The 27,938-nt window shown below is 37.9% G+C and overlaps 1 protein-coding gene across 3 annotated transcripts; it reads left to right on the top strand.

Moving 5' to 3' along the window:
* The first annotated feature begins 411 nt into the window (after window positions 1-411).
* On the top strand, window positions 412-27,816 carry BCL2L13 (BCL2 like 13). Of its 3 annotated transcripts, none has more exons than XM_063309288.1 (7): window positions 414-528; window positions 6,000-6,182; window positions 8,269-8,376; window positions 9,155-9,311; window positions 13,234-13,303; window positions 14,941-15,084; window positions 25,632-27,816. In XM_063309288.1, exons 2-7 carry the CDS (start codon window positions 6,062-6,064, stop codon window positions 26,439-26,441), a joined length of 1,410 nt encoding a protein of 469 aa, XP_063165358.1. In that variant the 5' UTR covers window positions 414-528; window positions 6,000-6,061; the 3' UTR covers window positions 26,442-27,816. The 3 variants fall into 3 exon arrangements, with proteins under 3 accessions (XP_063165360.1, XP_063165358.1, XP_063165359.1); XM_063309289.1 differs by lacking the exon at window positions 414-528 and adding an exon at window positions 549-606; XM_063309290.1 differs by lacking the exons at window positions 14,941-15,084; window positions 25,632-27,816 and having other exon boundaries at window positions 412-528; window positions 9,155-9,343; window positions 13,234-13,309.
* Window positions 27,817-27,938: the final 122 nt, after the last annotated feature.

Raw genomic sequence — 27,938 nt, 5'->3', positions numbered from 1 at the left:
TTAATTTTATGTCTTTTCCTTTAGCTGCTATACTGCATTTGCATCCTGTTGTCCACAACGCAAAATCTATGAAATAAATGAACAAGCACATCGTCTAAGTATGAAGCCGGTCCGCGGCGATTACTAAAAAAAAAAAAATTGACCCAAATCGTCACCACACCGAACCATTCTGAATTTCGTATCTCTACGTCCGGGCGTTTAAACCACGTTGATCGCAAAGGAAGAAAAACCTCTCGCTCGGCCGAGCCCCCGGCGTGAATCTGCTTAATCACCTCCTCCGCGACGCTACCGGTGACGTCATAGGCCTTCGTGCGCGCCCGCCGCCTTCAAATGCCTTCTTCTGCCCTCGCCCAGCATGGCGGCCACGGCAGCTGCTTTTCTGGAGGAGTGACGGGGAGGCGGGGGCTGCTGTTGCGCGCGCAGCACCGACAGGCGGCAAGGGTCACTTTCGAGGGAGCGTCGCGCGCCCTCCCTCGCTTTGACCTCTTCCTCTTTTTTTTTTTTTGGTCTTATCCTCGCGAGACTCAGGTAAAGAAGCCGAACAGACAGGAAAACCCCTTCCCCCCCACTTCCCAAAAGGGGAATGGAAGAAAAAGCAGCCTCAGGGTTCGTTCGCGCGTGGTTCCTCTTGGTCGCGTGCCATGGGGGGCTGGGCGGTTAGTTGCGCGCGCAGGGGGGAACAATTGACGCGGGAGGGGGAGGCCGCGGTGAGAGGTCGGGACCCTGATATATGGGTGTGTTGAGGGGGCTCCCTTCTCTCTCTCTCTCTTTCCCTTCCCGTTTTCCCCCTCCCAAACGCTTCCTTTCATCTCTTGTATGGCCCAGTCTCCTCAGAGGTAGCTGGGGAGCATGGGGATAGTAGTCACGGACCTGTTCTGAGGGTGGGGGCAGCGTTTGGCCGCAGGAGGTGGAACTTGGCCTGGCCTGGCGCCTTCAGAGGGCCTCTCTGTGAAGGGCAGGCTGATCCTCCCGCCCCGCAGTGTCTGTGCGGAACAACACTTGTGGGCTGTGGAAGGACCCAGTGCCTTGCTCCATTGAAAAGGGGAGGGAGCAACGTGGAAAGGGGGTGCATGGCCTATGATCTGATTACAGGGGTCCTGTCCACTGTGTGGGCTGATAGGACAGCTCTTGTTCCTGTTTTGCCTGCCACAAGGGTTAAAAAATCTTGTGTCCAAAAAGTTTTTGCCTGCTGCAGACATAATCAATTGGTGCGATATCTGTTGTGATTATAGTGGGAGTACATACATTTGCAGAGGTAATTGTCAACCTTTAATCAATACCTGCAGGTAAACCAGACTAAGAAATTAACTCCACAGGAAGGATAAAACTACTTTTATTGAGAATGGTTATAATAACAGAATTTTGCAAGTCAGATTGTGCTGTATTTCCTCCTCCTCCTCTGAATTATGGAGATTTCTGCCTGAGCCACTTCTGAATGTTATCTCATTGCTCTGGATTAAAAAAAAAGTTTCAGTTCTAAATAACAGTTCTTTCATATTTCCATCAAGGTCATCTTCGTCACTTTCTACCATAACTCTAACCCAGTTGGCGGGAAGAAAGCACAAGACAGACAAAATAACTGAGCATATTCAGTTGGTGCACAAAACTCACTGGCAGGCAAAAATTTGGGTGGGCAAAAAAAGGAATAAGAGCTAATAGGACTTCTGTTCCTGCCTTGATAACTGAATGTGAGTGTAAAGTTTTGAACTGAATGAGGGCCGGGCTCCTGTTTAAAAAATAAAAATGATACATGTCTGTAGCACAGTAAGCTCACCTAATAGAAAAGAGGCAAGTTAAAATAATAAAGAGCATCCTAGAAGACTAGAGGCATGGTGGGAAGTAACTTCATATACTTTCTTTCTTGTAAATGGATTTTTTGTGATTGGCCATTTCCCCTATGGTACCTGTTTTGTAACATTGTTCATAACACTTTCTCAAATTTCCAAATATGTCCACCACCTCTAAAAGCTTGTAGTCCCTAAATTTATATTATGCCCAGTGATTGTAAAACATGCAATAGATTTCTAAGCTGAAAGTGTTTGACATATTTAAACTGATGCCTTTAGACATTAAAGGGATTTTTTTACCTATCTCATACTGCTTCATAATCTAGGCAATAAAATAATTAGTGTAATTATATAGCTTTAGGAAAAGTGAAGTTCTGTGGTGTTAATTATTTGCTTCATATATTAACAGGAAAATTATATGTGCTATTGAGCTGAGAACTAGAAGATAGCAGAGCTCTTTGACTGGAGTATTATTTTAGCAATTGGTAACTTTTTTCACTTATTGTAATTGTAATTTATTTGGATATTAGAATCACTTTCAACATCTGGAGATGTCGAACTGATTATGATTTTTGGTTTAAATTCAAATGACGGGGTTACATCATAAAATCAAGTTACTTGCTTACTTTCAAGGTCTGGTGACAATAGCATTCTGATTTTGTGATTTATGTGGGACATGACAGACAGGTACTGTATTTTCTTGGAAAGCATAGGTGATAGCATTGTTGAATTTACTAAAATCCAAAAGCCATAGGGTAATGCCTTTAATACAGTCAATTAATACAGGTGGTCCTTGCTTAGCAGCCACTTTTTTAGTGACATTCGAACTTAGGATGGGACTGAATGAGTGGTACTTACAACCAGTCCTTGAAGTTCCGGCCATCACAGCATCCCTGTGGTCACGTGATCATGATCTGGGTGCTTGGTGCCTGGCTTGTGATTACAATGTCACAATGTCCCACGGTCACATGATTGCTATTTGCAACCATCTTTGCCGGCTTCCTACAAAGTCAATGGGGAAGCTGGCAGGAGGTTGCAAAAAGCGACCATGTGATGTCCTTGCTTCATGACCCGCAATGATTTGCTTAACAGCAACTGGAAGTGCTGGAATTTCCATCGCTAAGCGATGTGGTCACATGACATTGCACTTTATGACTGTGTCACTTAGCGACAGAAATTTCAGTCCCAATTGCTGTCATTAACTGAGGACTACCTGTATGTCATGAAGTAGTTAACTGTGTGTGTCTGTACGTGCATGCCTTTGAGTCAGTGTTGAATCCTGGCAACTGACTGGACTAGTCCTTGCAGTAATAAAGACCTGTCTTACATGGCTTTTGCATGGTCTGAGATGAGAGAATCAGAAGGTGTTTGTAATTCTTCCAGTCTTAGGTATATTGTTTAGTTTCAGATTTTAGTTTACTGCAAGCTCAGTGACTATGTTTTACTACATTTCAGTTTTAACGGTTTCAGAGACTGGGTGAGAAGTCAAATCTGCAGTCCTCAATCCCCTGAAAGTTGCCTGCTAGCAAGTCCCATTGCCTCTCTAAAATTACATTGTTCTTCAGCATTAAACATTGCTGTAACTGTGTATGCGATAGCACTTGAGAACATATTGATATAAAAGATGTCTCAGAAATATACAGTATGTGAATAGGTTTTCAAAACTTGTAATGATTTTGTATATGATGCGTATGTATAGTAATGTCGGTAACAATGGATTCAGGCATAATCATCAATAGGAGTATGTACCTATTTGGATTTGAAGGCAAAAAGGTGCTTTGCACCATGTTGAGCACTCATGTTAATCTTCTGCAATTCCTTAAAACAGCCCCACTCCTTTTCTTGGGATTGCACTGCAGCTGTGGAGGAGAGCTACACATTCCCAGAAAAAGATACAGTTGCTTTAAGGGTTAGAAAAGAAAACAGGGCTTACTAGAGAGCATTAAAATTGCAAACTTATTACTAACTAAAGACAGCTGAACAAATTATTTGCATATTTTATTGTACAAGTTACAGCAGGGACGTCTGCATCTAAAGACAGTTTCTGAAAAATAGTACAGACGATAGAATGACAAACATCATGTCCAGATTGGATTTATCTTTAAAAAATTCCAAAATAACTTGAACAATAGACTGATATTTGTTATTGAAATATGTTGTGCTATCAACTTGTTTAATTAGAGATTTGAAATATAATATCAGGATTTTTTAAAATGTAAATTTGGGCAGTCCAGGAAGTTAGGCTGAACATACTATGCTCCAAGCAACAACAATGTCAATTGAGAACACCGAAAACACAAGCTCAACAGATCCTCACTCAAGAAAAGAAAATCACTAGGTGATCCTTGAGCTGGTTGCAATTTATCAGCTGCACAAAGTGCCTAAACCAGCATTACCAGACAGCTGATTGCTGGTAAAGGGGGAGAGTCAGCCTTCTCAAACCCTGACCAGAGAGGTGGCTTTCCTATGCAGCTCCCCCAGTTGCTGATCAGCAGGCTGTGGGGGACTGCCAGATACAGTGGAAGTGGCAGTTGTGCCCTCTGTGCCCATACCAGGGACAAGAAGAAAGAATGGGTCAGAGAAGGAACACCCAAGACCTAAGGAGAGGAGGACATGCAGGCATGTACAGACAAGCTCAAAGTGACCAATAGGTTGGAGTCATCCCACGCCTTATGGGTCATATAACTGTGTCATCAGTGGCGAAGCATCGCAGATTGTGTGCATCCTGAAATTGTCACTGGTTGCTGTTGGTTTAAGTGGAAAACTCTTAAAACCAATACTTCTAACTACAAGATAACTTACCAGGGTTGAGGATAGGAAGAACATGGAAACTTGGCAAAATATAACTCACTAGGAAATGTTTGTATTGTGTTGAAATGCAAGTGGGGAAAGACCTTTAATTGCCTGCAAGACCGCAACATAATAACAATTTCTGTAATCAAGTATTATTTCAGAGGGTGGTGCAGGTACAAGTCTCCAAGTTCAGGAATCCACTAGGATTCTTTGCCAAGGACCATTTCAGATCTCTAGTTATTCCTTAATTTTCAAGAAGGCTATTTTTGGTGTTCTTTTTTTGAACTGAATGCACATTTCTTTCCAGTTCTTACCTCTGTATTTCATGTTATTGCAGTTAAAAAACCACAGTAAGAAAGTATCAATATTAGAAGTGGTAAACATGAAAAAGAGAGTTTCTTACTATTTGTCATTTTGTTTTACCATTTCTAAATAGAAATATGTGATGAAATTTCTTAAGTTATTTGGGCAAGAAGCTTAGTAAAGCTTTTTCTGTGTCAACCTATAGAGGATTTTATAGAATCGTAGAGTTCAAAAGAGCTGTTTACACCATCATATTCCATGCAGGAATCCAAATTAAAATATCTATGACCAGTAGATGTCCAGCCCCTGATTGAACATATGCAGTGAAGGGATGCTCCAGCTCTCTGGGCAATTATTTCATCAGCTGAATCGATATTTCTGTTAGGATATTTTTCTTAATATTCAACTTCCTGTAACTTAAATCCATTATTTCATGTCTTGCGTTCTCGGATGATAGAGAAGAGATCTTGGCTTTCTGTGTGGCTTCATTTAGTGCTATCGTATCCCACTCAGTGTTCTTAATGCTAAACATTCCCTGGTTGGGTTTTTTTTTAAGTATTTATTTGTTTGTTTATTTATTTGTTTGTTTGTTTATATTTCACATTTCTGTCACCGCCCATTTCCCCCCAAAGGGGGACTCTTTTTATTTGCCGTTTTCTAAACTTCCAGTTAGTTTGGACTTAATAGAATAAAGTCTGACCAATGCAGAATAAATTATGCTTCTGTTAATACAACCTAACGTTGCATTTACTTTTTCTAAACCATTGTCACACTGATGAGTCATATTCAGTTTGCAGTCTCTGCTATTCCAAGATCTTTTTTCACAAGTACTGTTAGCAAGTGAGGTAATCTTAAGATATTGTTGTATGTTGCCCAGAGTCACTTCTTGTGAGATGGGCAGCCCTATAAATTTGATATATAAATAAATAAAATATGTAATGATAAATTTGTCAACTTGCTATAAAGTTTATATGACTTTTTCTTTCCTCAGATATTTATGTTGATATGTGAACCAGCAGTACAATAATAAATGTGTGCTGATATAATTGTGGTTGTATAAATAACCCGAATGTTTGTAAATTAAAAAAATTAAAATGTATATTTTTCCTTATTTAGATTAAAAAACGAAGATAACATTACGTGGACCATAATCCTACGGATCTTTGGAAGCCAATTCAATGGCATCCTCTACTGCTGTCCCTGTAGGTTTTCATTATGAAACAAAATATGTTGTCCTCAGCTACTTGGGTCTCTTGTCACAAGAAAAGCCTCAGGAACAGCTCTCTCTGTCAACTCAAGGTAAGAGATTCAGTTCAGTTGCAGTTAAATATATAATAAATGAGATTAAAAAGTATTCTTAAAATGTAATATGTGAACACTGTTTTACTAAATGATAAGGTATTATACCAAAATCTGGTGCTGAGAAAAAGGGTAGGTAATTGATATTTTTAACTCATTAAGTAATATTGTATGTATTTCAGAGTGTTTGTCTTTTATATGATGTAATTCATGCACATTGGGACTGGTCCTCAAAATAATTTTTAATACTAATTCTAAATGTTAAATACATGAATAATGCATAACTTATTAAATAGGTTATGGTAATAATAATAATTAACTTTAATAGAAAAAATTACATTTAATATATATTTTGTATATCTGAACCACCAAATGGTTCTGGAACATTAACAGTTCATTTTCAGGTTTATGGACAGTATTATACACGTGAATATTACTGTATTACTGCTCTAGAGTGAGGAAATTTCATAATCCCTTTGAAACAGGGCATATTGTTCTATATATTAATTTACCAACTTTTACCAAGTTCTTCACCAATTTAAACTAAATCTTATTTGCTATTTCTAAATGTATACAGAACAAAAGTGTTTCTGGTTTGGTCATGATAAGGTGATAAATAAGGAATGGTGACAGAAAAAATACTTGAATGGAAAAGATCCATTCAGTTATTTTTTCTGCCATAATTCCTTGTTTACTATTACAATTAATCATAAGAACGTAGACTATTTTATACTTAGAATATACCACATGAAGCCATTTAGTGTAGGCTGCTATACCAAGGTGTAGTCTAGGCTGCCATACCATCTGTTGTTAGGTTTTTATCCATTGACAATACAGTGGATAAAAACCCAGTTTTAACTGAAACTTAGTTTAAAGGGCTATTTGGCATGTGAAGTGTCCATTGTTCTAAATACTTGTTGAATACGAAAATACATCTTTTTAACATATGTATCATTCACGCATAACTCATGCAAATAGCCAATCACCGTGAATAAAGTACATTTAACACTTCAGAATCTGTATTACTTCGGATATAATGGACTTGTCCGTTATTTTAAGGAAAGCCTAGGAAGATATTTTGCTGGTTGCATGTGAAGTCTGCTAAATCTTAGTCTGTTAAATTGAGGTTTCCAATTTGTTAACATTAAAAAAAAAAAGTCCATCTATCAATATTTTTGTTTCAATTAGGAAATCTGTGGATTAGTTCATCCTTTTAATGTATTTGAAATTCTAATACAAAAGAGTGCAACAATTCAGATAAAGTGGTTGTTTTTTGTTTTGTTCGCTTGTTTAAACTGGAAATAATTAAACATAGAAGTTCCTGCCAGGATTCCAGTGTCACAGTACTCTAATCTAGATACTGCTATTAGTCTAAGTTAAAATGATAGGTATTGTCTATATTGTTGAATCTTGGCAGATAAACTTAAGAGAATCTGTCCATGTTATAATAGAGTAATTGTGACATGCTTATCTTCCTGTCACATTCCATAACATGTAAGTTTAGGGAATGAAGAAAGAAGCACATGAAAAAGGTCATCTAATGTTTAAGACAGTAGACGTATTGCTGTATGTAAAGAAAAATCAAGTTAGGAAATAATAACTTTGCAACATTAATTTTCAGATTATATATTACTTTACATTTCTTTTTAAATGGTCATAGCAATTTATAATAAACTTAAATATGCAATATTTAAAAATTTTGCAAACATTGTAAATAAAACTATTCTAAGAATTAATATTCCAGGAAATTAAAAATCAGCTTGGCAGGTATTTATAAGTACTGAAACCTAAGAGGTCACTTTGATCTCTCTTAATTTTCTTCCAGTTCCTATTATTAAATATATATTTACAGCACTGTCCTATTAATGTAAATGTACAAAGTATTCAGCTATAGGTGTATTGTTCTTTATGATTAGTTTTCATCAGTATATGCTTTACTGTTTGAAAACCTAGCTTGGATTCTTCTATGTACTAAGTACACAGTCTTACCTTTCTACATTTATGACAAAATGGAGTATTTTTGCTTTAGTATAAATATGTGTAATAGCGCTTAATCTCTGCTGCTCGTCTTTGGGCCTTTTTTCAGTAACGGAAGGGTCTATGGTCTCACAAGCTTTAGAAAAGGAGATCCTGGAGAAAGTTAAAGCAGAAATTGAGGAAGAATTGAAGCGTCTTGATGAAGAAATTTTGGAAGGTCTGTACATGTTGGTGTACTTTTCTTCCTGTGTTACTCATGTTATGAAAAGATATTATAATTTTTCCTTGTTCCCAGAGGAAGGACTGTTAAAACAAGCAGATCACTAGCAATATTTGACCACTCATTACCTTGCTAATCGCAGCATTTCAAATGTTTGGCATAAAGGTGTAATCCAACAAGTTTTAAATGTAATATGGTTTCCTGTTTTGATAATTTTTGTTGGGGGTTGAGTGGGCAGGAATAATAATAGAAATCCTAAGTATTATTTCACTCTATTTATTTTAGTACTAAATGATGGGTTGCCTTTGATTCTTCTGTACCTTTATTGTGTTCTTCCTGAGCTGTATTCATAATAATACAGGTTGTCCTTGCTTAACTACCACAATTGGGACCAGAATTTTGGTTGCTAAGCGAAGCGACCATTAAGCAAATCATTGTGGTTGTTAAGCAAACCATGTGGTCATTAAGCAAATCACGCAGTTCCCCATTGATTTTGCTTGCCAGAAGCTGGCCGGGAAGGTCAAAAATGGCGATCATGTGACCACAGGATGATACAGCGATCATAAGTAACAAAATTTGAATAAGAATGTTAGGACCAATTGTAAGTTGGTTTTTTCCAGCAGCGTCGTTAAGTCTGAACCATCACTAAATGAATGGTTGTTAAGCGAGGACCATCTGTAGACATTTTAATGAATTCCTATTTTTATGCATATTGATTATTTTCACTAATTATATTAAATCCTACATGAACTGACTCTCTGCTGTTTATTTTCAGCTTTCACTACAACTGGCTTTGACTGCCACACATCTCCAGTATTTAGTCCTGCAAACCCAGAGACTTCTGTTGAAGAATGCTTAGCCCATCTTGGAGAGAAGGTATTCCAAGAATTGAAAGAACCTCTTGAAAAGGCATTAGAGATCCTACTTAGCAAGTGAGTTCTCATTTGCTTTGCTCAGCAGGAAGGTACTTGCTCTTAAAATTCTCACAATTTTGATAATGCTGATATGACTAAATTTTGCTATAGCTTTTTGTCACCCCAATTGACTTGTTCTCAAACGTATGTGCTTGCTGATTGCTGTAGGAAGTGAACTAGCAGTTTTCTATTACTTAAGCCTGGAATTTTGATCCAACACAGAGAAAGCAAATTCTTTCAGATGCACTATTTACACCACAATGGCCAACAAAATAAAAGGTTATTATTCATATTAGATACTGGTCAGATTTGAATCCTTCATCCCAAATGTTAAAAACTGGATGCTGTACTATAGTGCCACAGAGCTAATACTGATATCTCTGTATTTTAGGAATCTCAACTGTTGCCAAACACATGTTGGGTGTGCTTTTCCTATTGGAACTGCTTCCCTATTTTCATAGTGGGAACACTCCTGATCTTTAATAAGATATCAGGTAGAAAATAATAAATAGCATTGAGGTAGCAAAGAACATGCTGTAATGTAAGTCAGCAGTATGTGTTAATGATAGGAAATGGGTAACTTCACTACATTCTCTCAAATTAATATGTAAAACTGGGATATTATAAAATACATTCCTAGCATTCATTTTGTTAATAATATGAATGTAAATGTGATAAAAAGCATTACAGTAACTTGCTAAATGTGATCATTCCTCTCTGTTATACAATTGTATTGGCCTTACCAAATCAACTCCATTTTATCTCACTCTGTGACCTAGGTACATCAGTATATAGAAGTTCAGACTGCAGCAGTTTGAAAAAAAGTATTTGAGTTTTACTCTAGTCTTTTTAGATTGAGAAAAAAAATTCTTGTCTTCTGTAAAGAGCTTTTGCAGCCCGGAAAGTAACTGTAGAGCCAAATGTGGCACAGGGAGATTTACAGTTGAGATTTCTCTGATATCTTTAAGATCATGAAACGTAAAATTTAAGAAATGATAAAGTGTTTAAGTAGTTTTATCAATACATTTTTATAGTGATCTGTTATTTGTCATAAAAATGACTTCAGTAATTCTCTACTAGCATTGTTCATTTAGAATCAGATGCATAAATAAACCAGAATAGCATTATTGTCTGATATTGTCACTAGAGTAAAGAAACACTAATTTATGTTCTGCTCAATTCCAAACGGCTCTGTGCAATTTACAATATAATGTACAATTGCTTAACAGCTCTCAGATGAACATATATACTTCCTGTGAGCCACTTACGCTGTTGAAGACAGGAAAAGCCTGACTCTTGTGTTTGATACAGTGGCTGTTGTATAATATGGATCATCACTTGTGCAGCATAAGTGGAAATTTATTTATCTCACCAAGGTGTGCTATGGTATACTAGGTTTAGTGAGATGGACGTCATAAATTGTTTATTTCTAGGAACCTTTTTTAAAAAGAAGTACTGTAACCCTCTCTCCATAAATTAGAAGAATTTCTGCAAAAGATACAGTTGGTCAGAAAAATACTTTTCATCACAGCTGAAAGTGATATTCTGTAGTATTTCATAAAGCCTATGTTGGAAAAACAGCAAGACTTTATTATAACATAGAGCTAAATATTTCATTTAATGCTGTCAACTGTATGTTATAATTAAACATAGGGAACTCTTCAGATAATCTGGGACACACACTAGCCTACATTGTAAACATTGTTTATTTCATAGGAGTGGACCTATTAAATTTAATGTTACAACTGATGCAGCACCTAGCTGACCTTGGTTGAGCTAGAACAGCTAAGCGAAGTCAGAGTTGCTTAGCAGTTAGAGGAGAGATCACCAGGAGATCACTCAACAATAGGCTAGACTGGGAAGCTGGAAGAATATTCCAGAAGAAGGCAGTGCCAAGCCATGAGCTGAGAGCCATCACACTGTGGTTCAGTTAGCTGAATCCAGATTTAGTTGTGCTTAAAGCAGACTTACTGAAATGGTGGAATTTAAATTGGTAACAACTTGATTTACTGATTACCCTAAGCAGGAAACGTCTGATATATAGTATGTATATATTGTAGTATACATGATATATATTAATCCACATGTTACGTTCACACATTCCTTTTGGTGTGGCCTGGGTCTCTAGAGGATGCATGCAAATTTATACAAACCTACATATTTCCATAAATAGTTAAGAGCAGAGACATCACACTGACAACAAAGGTCCGCATAGTTAAAGCAATGGTGTTCCCCATAGTAACATATGGCTGCGAGAGCTGGACCATAAGGAAGGCTGAGAGAAGGAAGATAGATGCTTTGGAACTGTGGTGTTGGAGGAAAATTCTGAGAGTGCCTTGGACTGCAAGATCAGACCAGTCCATACTCCAGGAAATAAAGCCAGACTGCTCACTTGAGGGAATGATATTAAAGGCCAAACTGAAATACTTTGGCCACATAATGAGAAGACAGGACACCCTGGAGAAGATGCTGATGCTAGGGAGAGTAGAGGGCAAAAGGAAGAGGGGCCAACCAAGGGCAAGGTGGATGGATGATATTCTAGAGGTGACGGACTCATCCTGGGGGAGCTGGGGGTGTTGATGACCGACAGGAAGCTCTGGCGTGGGCTGGTCCAGGAAGTCACGAAGAGTCGGAAGCGACTAAATGAATAAACAAAAAACATATTTCCATATGCAGATTGAATTGTAACTGCAACATCTTTATTCACTCATGAACTTTCCTGTATTATGGAATTGTTGTCTCAGAATTACTTAGTTTGGTTTGGTGTTCTCCCACAGGAGTATGTGAGGTTAGGATGAGGAGGTAGAATTGAAATTTGAAGTGGACAGAAATATAGTCAAGAAATGCCAGTTTATTTTGAATGAGTTTAAATCCCCAGGGCAAAATGAATTGCATTCTACAGTATGGAAGAAATTTGCTGTTGGTCTGGCCAAACATTTCTGTATTATAGAGAAAATTGATAAATTGGTGGGGAACTAGAGGTGGGGAAATGTCCCTACATTCAAACAGGGAAGCGTGTGATACTGGTAACTTGGGAAGATTCTAGAGTATATTGTGAAATGGTTACTCTGTGAGAATCTTGAAAGCAATGTGGTGGGATAGCTAATTTTATTAGCTATCCCACCACATTTAATTTAGAAATAAAATTAAGTTGCTTAAGTTGCTTCAAGAAATGTATCAGGTTTTATAATAAAAATGTATATGCTTGGAGGAGTTCAAAATGGTTTGCCACTATAATTAAACTGTATTAATATCTGTGGTTTATCATACAAACCAGAAACATTTGGCTAACAACTCCTCTGATGAAAGTAAGTAAACCAGCTTCAGAATACGCAATTTGAAGCTGATTTTTCATTAACCAGAGTGAATATTAACCATAGTGGATTTTAACTGTACTGTAGCTAATTCAATCTAGGTTATGTAAGAAACCATATATTAAAAACAATTTGAATCTTCCAAATTTTTCCTAAGGAGTGTGAAAGGACACCTGTGAACTATTTAACTTTCCTTAGGAAGTCATTGTAGCCTTATTTCACAGAAGGGTTTATGAAGTTAAAAACAGATCTGAATTCTGTATATCAATGGTGGGATACAAATTTTACTTATTTAATGTTTCTGACTGTGTGTGTTTATGAGTGGAGGGCAGCTGACACTTGCTCAAGGCATAGTCATGGCAAAATTGTGGTTAACGAAGTTTTATGTTTTTGCTGTTTGCTTCATGAGAAAATCCTTTTCAAAATTTGTACAATTTTTATAATCAGTAGTGTGGTTTAATGCTGTTAATAGGTTGGATCAACTTGTTGAAACCAAAGAATTTACTCTGACCTTTTTGACTGTGTCAATGTAGTCAGTTTAGTAATGTGCAGAAATAATGAAAAATAAGTTACAATTTTGTCTTTCCTTAGCTTCACTATCTTCCTTTGTGGTTTCTCTCATTCAGGCCAGTGAATTACCAGGAATACAAAGAGAGGACTCAGGAAGCAGCAAGTCATGCTAGTGGATGGAGCAAGGTATTGACCAGCACACTTTTTAAAATTGCCTTCTAGTGGATATTGAGTCAGTGTCAGTTGAATTACTTGAGCATGCTATATCCAATTGTCTTAATTCAGGGTTGTTTTTCAGATGCCCCTCAAAAGAAGTAATAGGAGATATACACAGACACAGTATATAAATACAAAAAATTCCCATGCAATGCCTTTTCTACCTGGTCAACATAGGGTTGCCAACTTCAGTCATAACCAGTCCTGGGGATCCCCACTCCCTGCAAATAAGTCTGTGACAGATTTACACATGTGGACTTGAATGTGTGTGCATGTGTGTGTGCGTGTCTGCCCAGCAGAAAGCACCCCCCCAAATATACACGGCCAGAACAAAACAAGCAAATCAAATAAATAAATGTTAATAAAAAATAATTGTTTGTTAGTAAGGTACATCATTTATGAAATATATTGGTTTCTGCCTACATACATCAACTGTTGTCTTGACACATACAAGCCATTCTCATATATAGAAATACAAGGTACCCATGCACAAGTTCTCCACCATCCTTCCAGTGGAAACAGCAAAAGAAAAAGAAAAATAGAATGGAGATAGAGGAATGGGTAGGTGCACAGGGAAATGAAGAGAAAAGGGGGAATAAAAATGGATAGAGATGAAGTAAGGGAAGATGTAGCTGGGAAGGAAGGAAAAGAGAAGAAGCCATATTGAAGTGTTACAAAAACGGTTAAATTAAACCAGACATTAACAGATGAACCATGTTCCTTTTAACTTGGCTAGCTAGTGATTCATTCCTTTTCAGTAACGTCTTCGATGAGACAACTCCCATTCACTAGTAATTGAGAAAAATAACTTATTGAGTAAGTACCTTACTCTACATATTTAATATGTCTTGATTACAGAGCATATTAATGCATGTATGTCAGGCTTGAAGACATTGGAGTAGTGTAGTGTGATATGAAGGTTAAACAGAAATCAATAATACAGGCTAAAAATGATGATCCTGGAAAGTCGTGTTTGATTCCAGTAGGTGTTTTTTTTTTTTAAGGCAAGGCTTGCAGTCTGCTATCAACGAAGTAATAATTGCATTACTTTCTGACTTGGAAGCTGTAAGTTGGCTGTAGCTTCCACCTCAATGTATTAAGGATAGAAAACAAATGAAGGAACTTTTGGGGAATATTGTTTCATTTTGTTCTTCATGAAACTGCTGGAGAAGTCATCTAGAGGTTTAGGTTAAGGTATCACTAGTATTTTGATCAGATGGCAGCCCTACCCTTCTTTTCATTTAGTAATCCTAGGGAGGCTAGTTTCAACCCAATAATCCGGCAAAACTCAAAACAAGTGTCTCGAGGAAGTTTTGAGATAGGTAAAAGCAAAAAACCCAAAACTTAATCTTGATAAGCAATGACTGAAGGAACTTATTATGAGATAAAGTAGCCTACTGAATAATAAAATAATTTACCAGTGTTCAATTGAGTATTATTCTAATACTCTTAAAGATATGAAAATGTTATGGTATTAACTTGCTCCCGTTATAAGTAATATATGTATGTTTTTGATGGGCTTTTCTTCATGCAAGTATGCTTTAAATGTAGAAAATCCTGTTGTTAATCCAGAGTGCTGCAGTTCCTGGTCATTATTCTCTCTCTAGGTTTTAGTGCCCCTAGTGATTCTTCAGCAATTCTTGGTAGAGCTGTCTAAACGGGGCCAAGAACCACTTGGTGCACTTCTGAATTTTGGAGTTACCTACCTTGAAGATTATGCTTCAGATTATATCATCCAGCAAGGTGGATGGGTAAGGCAGATAATATTTGACTATGTATTCCATCTGAAATGAGAGATTCAGATATGTTTATTTTAGTGCAACAATGGCTTTAATATTTAGTAGTGATAAACCATATACCCTTCCTTTAGGAAATGGTGGAGAATGATCAAAGAGAAAGGTTTTGTTAAAACTGGCTTTAAAATTCTCACTGGTCTTTGCATGAGGCAATGTTTATTCCTAAATAAATGTTTTTTTCCTGTGGAGTTTAATCTAATCTTTGGTTTTTGGAAGAAGATTTCAACTATTGTACAGCAAGAAGCAATTCCACTGTGTCCACTTATACTAAACTTTTGTGAATGTGATGAAATCTATACATTCTTTTTATTTTATTTTTATTTTTTATTTGATTGATGATTTCTGGAGTTTTCCTCCCTTATTTGGTATCTATACCAATCTGAGCAGAAAACAATTTGGTGTAACTGTATTTTCTTTTAAGTATCATAACGTGTTACTTCCTCAATGTTATTAACCAGTAAGTATTAGGAAATTAGTTTACCCTTTTAAAAGCTGGATATTCATTGTTCTGCAAGAAATGTTCCATTTAAAATGTTATTTGAAAGTAATGTGGAATGTATAATGAAGCCTGCTTAAAACATACAGTCCATTTCCTCCTTTTTCTCTTCTATTTTTGCAAAAGTTGTTGAACTGAAGGCATTCAGATTATTCCTTACTGGGAGGCAGAACAATACCAGATTTAAACAGGGTTAATCTGGGATTAGTGAAATTATTTCCAAGTAGTTTTATAATCTCTTTATATATTTGATTTTAATAAGAGTATGCTATTATGTAGGCTATGTTCTACTTGATTTGTGTGACATTTCTCTCTCATTTCACCCCGCTCCTTTGTGTAACAAATTACTTAGATTTCATTTTTTGAACTACACTTGAAGAATGAAGCAGGATTCATATATCCAGCTATGGTTGAGGTTTTGAATTTAATGAAAGTTACCTTTTCAGTTTGCTTTCGGTAGGCAAATACAACTTTTGGGTTGCTTGTATGTTTATGTTATATTTAACTATTAAATGATTAGGCAGCCAATATACTGTTTTAGCAGCCCTAATATCTGCTAGGTCCTTCCACAAATGGCTGGAGAGATGCAGCTTCCAATATAAATGCAGGGCATTTATACACTATTTCCAACAGGAGCAAATCATGCTCTGGTTTGCAGTAGACTAATTTAGGGTTCACTTTTGGAAGACCTGAAGGACCAGGCTAGGGACAGATCATTCTGGAGAAAATCTGTTTGGATGGCACATAATCAATTTAGCATTAAACAAACTTACTGGACATAGTATCGTTCTGCAGTTAGATGATACACTTAATTGCTGCCCAATCGGGAATGGGTAATTCAAAGCTCTATTTCATCAGCTGTTTATAAGAGGAGACATGCTGGAGAAGTCATCTAGTGTGGGTCACTTGCAAGGCATTTTAGCCATAGATTGGTTAAACGATTAAGATGTGTGAATGGGTCCTTGTCCCATTATATCCTCCATAAGATAACTCATTCTGATGGGCTGGCAGGCCTTTTTCCATTCCTCTGTATTTTATATATATATATATTATTTATATCTGTGCTATAGTACATAGCTGCTCATGAAAACTTACAGCATTCTATTTCTAAGAAGTTAGGAATGTTTATAATTACTTTGAGTATTTAATTATTAAACCTCAGTGCTTATCCACTTACTCAAACACAAGGTTGCATGATGTCTTTATGAACTGGCTGTCTACTGGGATGGATAGCCCAGCAAGTCAGACTGACTCTCCAGAAAAGCTGTGGTCTCACAAGCCTAGTCTTGTACTTACCGATAGTCCTTTTCCAAAGGTACTGGGTTCAGCTCTTGATTTGCATCTGTTCCAGCCTATGGATGTAAGATAAGGAGCCGGTTGAGCCAAAGCATAAACAAGGCACACAGATCTTACCATCACGCTTGGGCTTAGAGTGCTGGACAAGTTTATCAAATTTAGTTGACTGGAAAGGTGATGAGTAAGCAAGCTGTTATCAGCTCCAAACACATTTCTTTCATTCTCTCATAAAAGTCCAATTCAAGCATCAACTCCCTGCTGAGCTCCCCTTTTTTGGCTTAGTGGCAAGTAATGATAACAAACCAGAGAGAAACAAAATTCAATTTAAAATTTTACTTAGTCTAACGTGAATGCAAATTCACTCAGGAATAAATGAAAATAACTGAATGAAACTAAACTATGAATTCTTAGTAGTTCTATGTTATTCAGTAAAATCCAAATTAAAGTTATCAAGGTGCAGGACTCAATTGAATGGCCAGCAGAATCAATGATCTGACAAAATATGAAAATGAAGATTGGAGCAGGATGGTGTGGAATCTTGAGAGACTCAGACACGTGTTAGTGAAACCTCAAATGGTGGAGATCCTCTGGCTCATGTCAAAAAAAGCCAAAGTCACTTTTCTTTTTGGCCTAGGCTGCAAGTCCATTCCTCAGAATTTCAATCCTTTGATAGGCTCATCCGTAGCCATATAACTTGCTCATCTCAACATTGGTTGAGATAGGTTACACAAACAGTCCTTAATCTTCAAGTCTGTCTGTCACATTGTATTGCCCATGCCTTACCATATGTTGTTTATATCCAGTCTTGAGCCATTTATCAAGAGGTTCTGAACTGGAATAACCCTATATCTTGGTCTCTGCTTGTTGAATGATGCAACGTAGCACACAGCAAAACTCAGGAACAAGTAAGCAATTGTAGTCCCATTTCTAGATTAATAAACTTTGTATTGTTAACCATGCAGAAACACAAATTGAATAATTCCAATATGAAATCCATACATTGCAGCAAAAATATATGGATATTTTTTCCAATATTATCACCATGAACCATTCATTCATCCATTATTTCTAACCAGGCATAAAATTCAACTACAGAAGCTGAAGAACTAGCATGATAGTACTAATTGTGAAACTACGCTGGGAAAATGAAAGAACTGAAGTGGTAATATTTTTTTCTGATGCTGGATATATTTGACATTATTAACTGCTCTAAGAAGAAAAGTTTTACTGGAAGAATACATGTTTTTAATCTGTTTTACACTATATTCATTTTGTGGCTGGTAGATGGTTTTGATTTACTTTAATGAGCTTGTGTTTAAGAAATTATAAGGTTTCATTTTATATGAGAAGAAAATGTTGGATGCTTGCAAGGAAATAAACTGCTTCACAGAATTTTTGAAATAATTACTCAAAGCTTTTTTCAGTTGCATATAAATAGTTTTGCTAAAAGTCATCTGTAAATTAGAACTCTAAACTAAGAGCTCTACTTAGAAACACTGAAAGTAGTGTTGGAGTAGAAAAAGGAAGCAAGTCTTGCTTCAATCCAATCCAAAGTGGAGTCAGTCCTTCTAAATTGACTGTCATCACTGAACCTTTTGGACCTCTCATTGACCTTTGATACCATTAGCCACGCTACCTTTTTGGACTATCTATGAGGGTTAGTGGTGGTGCTTTTGTAGTAGTTCTGTTCCTTCCTAAGTGGGAGTTTTGTAGGCGGTGTGAGGAGAAAAGTTGGTTTGGAGATTGTTCCAAATGTGGATTGCTGTAGGGCTCTTCTTTCTCTTGCTACTTTTTAACATTTACTTAGATAACATTTCCACTTTGGGCCAGGCCAGTGATGCAGTGGAAGTTTTGACCCATCGTATGGGGGCTGTCAGGGTCTGAATGAGAAGAAGCTAGGGGAAGCTGAATCCAGGCAAGGCTGAGTTGCTGTTTAGGCAAAAACCATCCAACTCTCTGTCTGCTCCATTGGTAACTGTGAATGGGGTAGCACTCCCTCTAAAGGAGCAGACCCACAGCACAGGAGGTTGTTGATCTGTACCCTCAGCTATTATTAGATATATAGGTGGAGGCCATGGCTAGAGGGACTTTTGTCCAACTATGCCTGATATTTCAAGTTATGGCCTTTCCTGATAACAGTGATTTGTCACCTTGTCTCCTTCTGTACAGATTATTTCAGTATGCTCTACTAGGAAGCTGCAGTTGGTACAAAGTGCAGTAGTTCACTTATTGATGGGTGAGAACTGCTTCTCACAGTGTTACAGGTTCTGCATTGGTTATCAGTAAGTTTCCAGGTACAGTTCAAAGTGCCATTTTTGACCTAGGAAGCTCTAAATGGCCTGGCACACAAGTACCTTAAGGGCCATCTTGAAACACAACATAATTGTTCAGTTTACATGTCCCATGTGGGGGAAGCTGCAGGTTTCTTCTCAGTAAGAGATTCAGTAGAAGGGGGGCAGAAGCTGACTGTATTCATTGGTGGTCCCTACTATCTGAAGTAGTCTGCCCCCTGAGACCCTTTTCTCCTGGGTGATCAGAAATGCTGTTCAGAAGAGCTTTTAATAGTTAGATCTCATTGGGAGATGCCTATGATAGTATCATTTTTGGTATTTTATGATGCATGCTGTAAAATTTATTTTGCATTTCATTAAATGGTTTCATGCTATATGCCACCAAGAGTCTGTTGGAAGTGTGATGATATAAAAAGTAAATAAATAAGTCTATTTCTAGAAGCACTTTTCACATGCCCAAATAATTTTTATTGACAAGGGAAGAATACTAGGTGAAATAAAATTGGCACCAGCTTACAAAAAAGGACAGTATACACATTTCGTTCTCTTTGTAATCAGTTTCTTTATACTGAAATGCTCTACTTTTAATTTTTTGAACTGAGGTAACAGTTGCATAAAGAGTGGGAAACAGTCAGCAATAAGGATAAACCTGCATTAAGGTTTTTAAACTATTTCTACAGTATGAAGGGAAATGGAGATGTAGTTGCAATTCAGTCATGCCTATGTAAGCAGTAGCTATCGACCTAAATTAATGTGTCCACTAATCCACTCTGTTACAAAACACTGTATACATTTTAAAAGGCTCAGAAAGAGAGGGATTTTTGTTGACTCATGATTCTTCTTGCTTGCTTCTCTTAAGGTAGTGTACATTTATTTTCAGGGGTGAAATGTATGTCTTTAATAAAGTAGAGACCTGCTCCTTGGGGTTTTCATAGACAAAGCTTATTTTCCAAGCAGTGCTTAGAAATGGAAAAGTTTAGTATTTTCCCCTGGGTTAAATTAAAAATGTCAATTCTAATTTGACAGCAGCTTAGCTTCACAGATGCCCCAAAGCAGTATTAAAGGCACAGACTGATGGATGTACACTCCCTTTCCCTTCCTCTGTCTGCTCTCTCTTCTTGTTTGCTGCATCTGTTTCATCAGAAGCGTCTCCTGGAAAACTACAGAGTAGGAACAGTCAGCTTGGGTAAGATTTTTCTACTGAAGTGGTATATGCTTAAAATGCCACCCTTTTCCTTATTTCCAAACGTGCACAGACTTGGAAAAGGACATGTGAGAATTATCACAGGAGGGATGATGATTAACTATAGTTGCTTGAACATTATTCTACCATCAGCTATCTACTTGTGCATTGTGCTGCTTTACAGATCTTTGCATCGCTAAAATTTTTGGAACTTTTAACCTCTATTTGAATTTAAAAGACAAACTTGAATTGGCAGTGCATAATTCTTTGCTTTTGCATATATGTTCAGTTCATAGATTCTTTCACTGGTACATGATTCTGTGGTTGATTCTTAAATATGGAATGTTATTTTAGGTTTTTGGTTCTAAAATTAAGCTTGGTAAACAGCTATGTTGCAAATTCCAATGATTAAAATATATGGAGAAAATTTACTCTCCACTTGAACCATGATTATTTGATTCCTATTTCTACCCGTATTGCTTTCCAGGCTCTAATAGTACTTTTCTTTTTTCTTTTTTTGAGACTTAATATTTCAAGATTTTGACTCTGAATGACACAGCAAAAACCGTTAGAGGTAATGCTAAACCAGAATAGCAATGTACTTTGGAGATATTTATACATGGTGGAGCATGTGTTTAATAATAGAGTAAAAACAATGTACACTTAGATTTAATTTAGCTGTGGTAATGTATTTATTTCAGGAAAATTGGTATATTGATATGAAACAATTGGTATAAAACCTGGCTTTTTATTTGAAATCTTTTATACTACATATTACCAACAGATACTCCTGTTTTTCAGTGGTCGACCTATTTGTGTAGCACTTTCTTTTACCACACTGATTTAAAATGGAATATAGTGGATTTTAATCAGTTTAATGTATTTTATTTGATAGAAAGAAGCCTATTTTATAGCTTAGGCTTTCTTGTGCAGTCTGATTTTAGGTGAAAACATCCTGGTTTCTTGTAAGACAAATTGCAAATATTAAATGAATTTATATCTGCCTGATGTTTAGCACTTTTATTCTTGACTACAATTCTTCTAAAATTGTTTAGAAAATTCTAATAAGGCAACATGAGATAGGATTGGCAGAAGGCTTTTTAAAAATACAATATGTATGCTTTGTTACCTGCCCTGAGCATTTACATCAATTTTTTATAAAGAAATTTGATTAACAATAATACTAAAACCATAAAACTATGAGGTAAAAATATAAGCGTAAGCTGTAACAGGGAGGAGAGCCAGTTTGGTCTAGAGGTTAAGGCGCCGGGCTAGAAACCAGGAGACTGAGAGTTCTAGTCCCGCCTTAGGCATGAAAGCCGGCTGGGTGACCTTGGGCCAGTCACTCTCTCTTAGCCCAAGAGCCAATCAGGCGTGGTAGAGTTCTAGTCCCGCCTTAGGCCAGAAAGCGGGCTGGGTGACCTTGGGCCAGTCACTGTCTCTCAACCCAACCCACCTCACAGGGTTGTTGTGAGGAAAATGGGAGGAGGAAGGAGTATTAGGCATGTTCACCACCTTGAGTTATTTATAAAAATAATAAAGGTGGGATAGAAAAATAAATAAATAATATAGGATATAAAATAACAACAATATGATTATGTAAAAATATGGGTATGACCCACATCTGATCTTCTGGCTCTTGCTAATAGTCAATTCCTGATGTTGAGGAGGAGGAGTAGCTACAGTTGAACTCTGTTAAGCGTTCAGTGTACAGATATTGGATGCATTTGGTAGATAGGAACACCGCTGTGGGCATGTTTAGGTGCAGTATGTTATTTTACTGGCACCTCAGAGACATTAAAGAGCCTGCAGTCTGGTTCATTTTATACTTATAAAAGGATCCTGTAGCCTGTGATGCAGCTTTAGCTGAAATGGAAGAACTATATAACTTCCTTCTGTGAGCTCCAGAAAACAGTTTGCTTTACATTACTCAGCTCTGTGTTTCATGCACATCTGTCGTACACATATTTTAATATTCTAAACTTTAGTCATACTTGTGTAGAAAAGGCCCTAGTTTCCTTAGCAAAATTTAACTGCCTATAGAAGCTCTTTTTGTAGGATATACTATACCTATAGGGAGTGGGTGGTTGTGTGCCCATCCTTACCTTCTTCAATTTCTTGCCATGAAATCTGCAAATAGAATGGGTGTGTGTGATAGTTACCCTTAAGTCTATTTTATCACCATGTCTCTTGACAGTACTCGTTTTACTTTGAGAGAGGGTTTTGCAGTAAATGTAGTCTGCTGGGATCCCATCAACAAATGAAATGTGGTAATTAGTTTCTAAGTAAATATATATGTTGACAAGTATTATATCATATACAATACTACCTTTTTTTTCCCAAATGGAGGGTGGGGATGGGAAGGGGAAGAATGGCAGCATGATGCCCAGTCCTTTTAAAATTAGAATAATATATATTTTTTCCATTTCTTTCTAGTCTGTGTCCCACTAGTGTGGTAAAAAGCTATTTTCCTGAGAACTTGACTCCTTAAATGTGCAACAATTAAATGAATTAGCTATATTGTTCTTCTAGGGATATTGGATTGTATTATCTATTTCAAAACATAAGCAGTATTACTGAAAAATTAATCTGTTTTTAAGCTGCCTCATAGCAATACTCTATTTCAGTACAGTAGATATATGGAGTTAAAAGAGTGAGTAGATTTATGTACACAAATTATTTATATGAAGCTGTAAATTAGCAAGGTAATGTTATAGTGGTAATTTTATCCCTACCCTATGGAACATTTGCTTCTTGAGAAGGATGAATCTGGTGCCCAGGCACATCTGATTCCAGAAAGGAGAGTGATAGAACATCCCCTCTAGGAAAAGGGTTTTCTGATGTGTTATCCATATCCCTCCTCAGTTTTCTTCTGACCTCTAGCTTTTCCACAGTTATAATAAGTAATGTCTGATAGGGGAATCTAACCACATTGTGTCCTGAAGCAGAGAGAAAGGTGGCAACGTTTTTCCACAGGGTAACCTTACAGTTATAATGCCGCTGTGCACTCCACTTGTTTTATGTTTTTCTGTGCTGAAGCAGGGGGGAATAGAGCAGGCCAGCCTAAAAACACATAGGGGGCAGAGGAAAAGGAACCGTTCATGAGTGAATAACGTGTACTTTTCACTATCAAGCTATTCAGCCCATATGACACCTCGATCACAGAAACAGAACAATTGGGGATTTACAAACAAATGCTTTCTGGATGGCTGCTGGCCAGTCCTAATGCAACTGTCTGGATGTGCTACATTCCATTAGTGCAGATGGATAGATGCGAAAAGCAGCCATCAGTGGAAGTTCTAAGAGCTTTCCCTGGATAATGGATGAATGTTTCTGTCCTGACTGCAAACCAGACTGCATAGTCTGTGTATTTAGCTTATTTTTCTATGTTGGCATAATAATTATTTAAGTTCTATTAATTCGAACAAAGTAAATTAAAATTCTTAAAACTATGATGAAATTTTATGATAGGTTTCTAGAACCAGGAAAAAATAAATAGAAAATACTTATTGTTACTTTTTGTTGTTGTTTAACCTCCAAATTATTGTTAGTTTTGGAAGATACTAGAATCTAGAGCTGTGCAAAGACCTGAATTTGTGGAGGAAACAGCAATTTGGACCATGAGCAGGCATGCACATAGCATGTATTGGGAATATCTTATACAATTTTTTTTCCAGGATTGCATATAAACAGAGGAGCGCAGCCTTGCAAGCTTAGGAAAAGACACAGTTGCTTTAAATTCTACCAAAATACTTCTAACCAATCCAACTATGTTCCTAGCTTTTCTGAAACTGTGTGCTGAGATTCAAATACTTAATCTGCTTTTGTCTTTTCAGTTAAAGCATTTGACTGTTATTATTCCCTCCCCCTAATTCTCTGTTATCCATTGAAACTCTTCAAATGCGTTGATCAGTAAATAGAATGAAAACATGATTGGATATGGAAATCTGGTATTGAGATAAATAGAATAAATAAGTTATTCCTAAATTTAAACTCCATACCATGGAGTTTGCACAAATGCACTATAACCATAAAAAGATGTTTCAAGTTTTGTCACTTTCTCTATGAATATAAATTGTCTGGATTTTTTACTCAGTAGTAACATCACTGTTTTGTTTTAAGTTGTTCATTAACTCAGAACTTGGTTATAATGCTACTAAGTGCTCCTGCACTAAAAGTCAATTAGTTATACAGGTAGTCCTTGCTTAACGACCTTTTGCTCAGTAACCATTCGAAGTTCCAGTGGCGCTGAACGAATGGTAGTTATGGCTGGTCCTCAAAGTTGCGGGCCGTTGCAGTGCAAATGCTGGTCGTTGCAGTGCCCCTGCAGTCACATGATTAAAATTCAGGTGCTTGGCAACTGGCCTGCATTTACAACTGCTGCGCTTCCCTCTGCTTCAGCTCCCCCCATCTGCCTGTCTTCCCCCGTCTCTGCTCTTTTGGCCACCCTGCACTTCGCTGCCACCACCTACCCCTGCCACCCCTGGCTGACCTTCGCCATCTTCTTCCCCTTGCTGCTGGCCCAGGATCCAGGCACTGGGCAAGGGCGGAGCCAGTGGAGGAGGCAGGGCAGAGGTGCGGGCAGTGGCTGGCCATTGCCTTTGCCTGGGGAGCCACTGCCTGCACTGCCACCCTGCCTCCTCCACCAGCTCCGTTCCGTGGCCGCCTCCCCAGCTGGGCCCAGTGAGCTCCCTTTGCAGACAAGGCTCCACCACGCTCACCATGTGCATCCCAGGGCCGCACTCTCACCCAGTGCCCGGATCCTGGACCAGCAGCATGAGGAAGAAGAAGGTCATCTGGGGGAATGGGGGGTGGCAGGGGTAGGTGGCAGCAACAGAGTGCAAGGTAGCCAAAAGGGTGGAGATGGGGAGATGAGGGGTGGGGGGAGTTGAAGCAGACAGAAGCACGGCAGGGCTGTAGAGACTAGTCTGCCAAAGGGAGGTCACCGGAGCCGGCAGTTTGCACAGGGTGGGAGAAGCTCAAGGTCCTCACCTAAAGTCGGTGCAGTCCTCACCCAACAACTGCAACTAGGACTACTGTCGTTAAGTGGGGTGGTCATGTGATGTTTTGCCTAATGGCTACTTTGCTTAGCAACAGAAATTCCGGTCCCAGTTAAGATCGTTAAGTGAGGACTACCTGTATTTCAGATTACTTTAGTTGTTAAATGAATATATATTGCTTAAAAGGGTATGTTCTGAACTCTGATGCTTTTGATAACTGCTACTTTCCTCCCCAGGGGACTGTTTTTAGTTTGGATTCTGAAGAAGAAGAGTACCATGGAATCATTGCTGAAGACAGCAATGACATCTACATCCTAACCAGTGACAACTCAGGCCAGGTGAGCCCGCCTGAGTCACCCACAGTAACAACATCTTGGCAGTCAGAGAGCTTGCCTGTTTCTTTGTCAGCCAGCCAGAGCTGGCATACAGAGAGCTTGCCAGTTTCGTTGGGGCCTGAGTCGTGGCAGCAAGTAGCTATGGATCCTGAAGAAGTAAAGAGCTTGGATAGCAATGGAGGTGGAGAAGAAAGGAGTGAAAACAACTCTTCGAACTCCGATATTGTACATGTTGAAAAGGAAGAGATACAAGAGAGCGTTGAGGAGACAGCAATGTCAGAGGTTGGTCTGCAAACTACTGCTAAAAAATTGAGCTTCCCAGAAGCTCCAACTGCATTGCCAAAAACAGAGTCAGAGGCTGAAAGCTTGCTGATTAAAAGACTAAGTCCCTCTGCACCCTCACTTACTGAGTGTCACAAAAAGGGGAGAGTAGTGGAATATCCTGAACCTGAACCTCTGATGTTGAGTAAATATGCCAAACAATTAACCCCTTCAAGTGAAAAGGCTTCCCCCAAGCCTGAGAAAATACAACTTCCAGAAGAAGAAACAAAACTAGGGAAAGAGAGCTATTCTGAAGAAAAGTCTCCTGATGGAGAGGAGAAATCCATTCTTTTGCCGGAAGGCAAATCACTTTTGCTCTATGGTGGAGCAGCTGCAGTAGCTATCCTGGCTGTAGCGGTTGGTGTAGTGTTGACATTGAGGAAAAAGTAGTGAACTATTATTCTCTTCTGAGATAAGGCCTGAATCCACACTGGGTTGCATTGACTAAGGTTTGGGATGCCTCCTGTTAATGAGAAATCTGTGTAACTTGACAGGAAGATGGGGCATGAGTTTACTGCTAAGTCTAGAGACAATCATGTTTTAGTGGCCTGGGACTGGATCTTCTTCTTTAAGGATGGGGTATTACTGAAAGCCCCTTGCACATTTAAATATCTCAGTATATCTAAGAAATTGGGGGGGGGGTTGCTTATACACTGGAAGTTGGATCAGGAAATTCCGGGTGATGGAAAAGTTAATTGTTATCCCTGGAGAATTCCTTTATGTAGCTGCTATTGCAGCTTCTTGGTTCACCTTCACCTCTTGAATGAGAGGTTCTCTAGCCCTGTAGCATGAGCTACTTCCCCTTCTATCTCAGCTTCCTCAGGTGCTTCGCTGCTCCTCTTCACCTCTCTGTTCCCCTCGAGGCCCCATGGGGTAGTGCTTGCCCCCAAAATTCTGTGATTAAACTCCCAAAGCTATGAAATGAAATGAAAGCCTCCCACGTAGGGATGAAAGTGTAACGCATTTTGGGGAAAGGCAATGTTATTTTTTCATCCTTGTGCATTAGGCATTTGGGTGATCTGTTACTGTTGTGACTCTGTCCCTATCCATTCCCTGCCCCCTCTCATTCATCCAGCTTTATTGTGTCAGTTTAGTTATAAAAATACACTCCTATTATGTAAGTTACCTATCACTATTCTGATGAATGCAAAAGAAGGAAATGTTTCCATGTAATAAGCAAAAATGTACGTGAGGCCAAGAGTTGAATACCGTGCAGCTTCAGATTTCATTCAAAACATGTGCTTCAGAGTGCATGGGGTATAAATAGAGGACCTGTCTGCAACTCTTTAAAGCTGTTGTGGTTTTCCCCAGGATAGGATGGTTGCCCTCCACAATTGCTGTGTGTCCCAGAAAAAGATAGTTGCTTTAAAAAGTTGAAAACAGTGCTATGGATGCGCTTCTGCATGCTCCAAAACACTTCTTGGATTTGAATCTGAAGCAGTGTGGCCCTAGGAAATGCCACTACTTATAAATTAAAATCTGTTTTGTTAATCCAGTTGCAAGGTTGGAACACTTCGCCTTAATTTACTTTTACCATTGTGATGAACCATGGTCTTCAAGGAAACTGACTCAGCAATTAACTGAAAGAGCATTTATTTCCAATTTCCAGTTTTCTGACCATTGATAGAGAAATGAGCTGAAAATCATGTCTTGTATACTTCATGTAACTTTACAGGTAACTTCTATGTGTAGACAATTTCTTTTTATTCCATCAGCTATAATTGGTCCCAGAAAAAAAAAATAAAATTCATAATTCACGTCAAAATGTTATTTTGTGTGTGTTGGAATGTACAGATGGTGACTGTCATTGTGATCAGTAACATAGTACCACAGGTTTTTACTTTAAACAATAAAATGGCAGCAGCCTTTTTTTTCCATTTTTTGGAG

The sequence above is a fragment of the Candoia aspera genome, chromosome 7 (genome assembly GCF_035149785.1).
Source record: "Candoia aspera isolate rCanAsp1 chromosome 7, rCanAsp1.hap2, whole genome shotgun sequence".
NCBI classification, from domain to species: domain Eukaryota; kingdom Metazoa; phylum Chordata; class Lepidosauria; order Squamata; family Boidae; genus Candoia; species Candoia aspera.
Note: the sequence above shows the minus strand (reverse complement) of the source record. Positions and strands in the feature narration are given on the sequence as shown.

Bases quoted from the DNA above. Each gene is read 5' to 3' on its own strand.
- BCL2L13 (XM_063309288.1), top strand. From the start codon at position 6,062: ATGGCATCCTCTACTGCTGTCCCTGTAGGTTTTCATTATGAAACAAAA. The intron at 6,183-8,268 runs GTAAGAGATTCA...GCCTTTTTTCAG, and splicing joins GCTCTCTCTGTCAACTCAAG to TAACGGAAGGGTCTATGGTC. The intron at 8,377-9,154 runs GTCTGTACATGT...GTTTATTTTCAG, and splicing joins TGATGAAGAAATTTTGGAAG to CTTTCACTACAACTGGCTTT.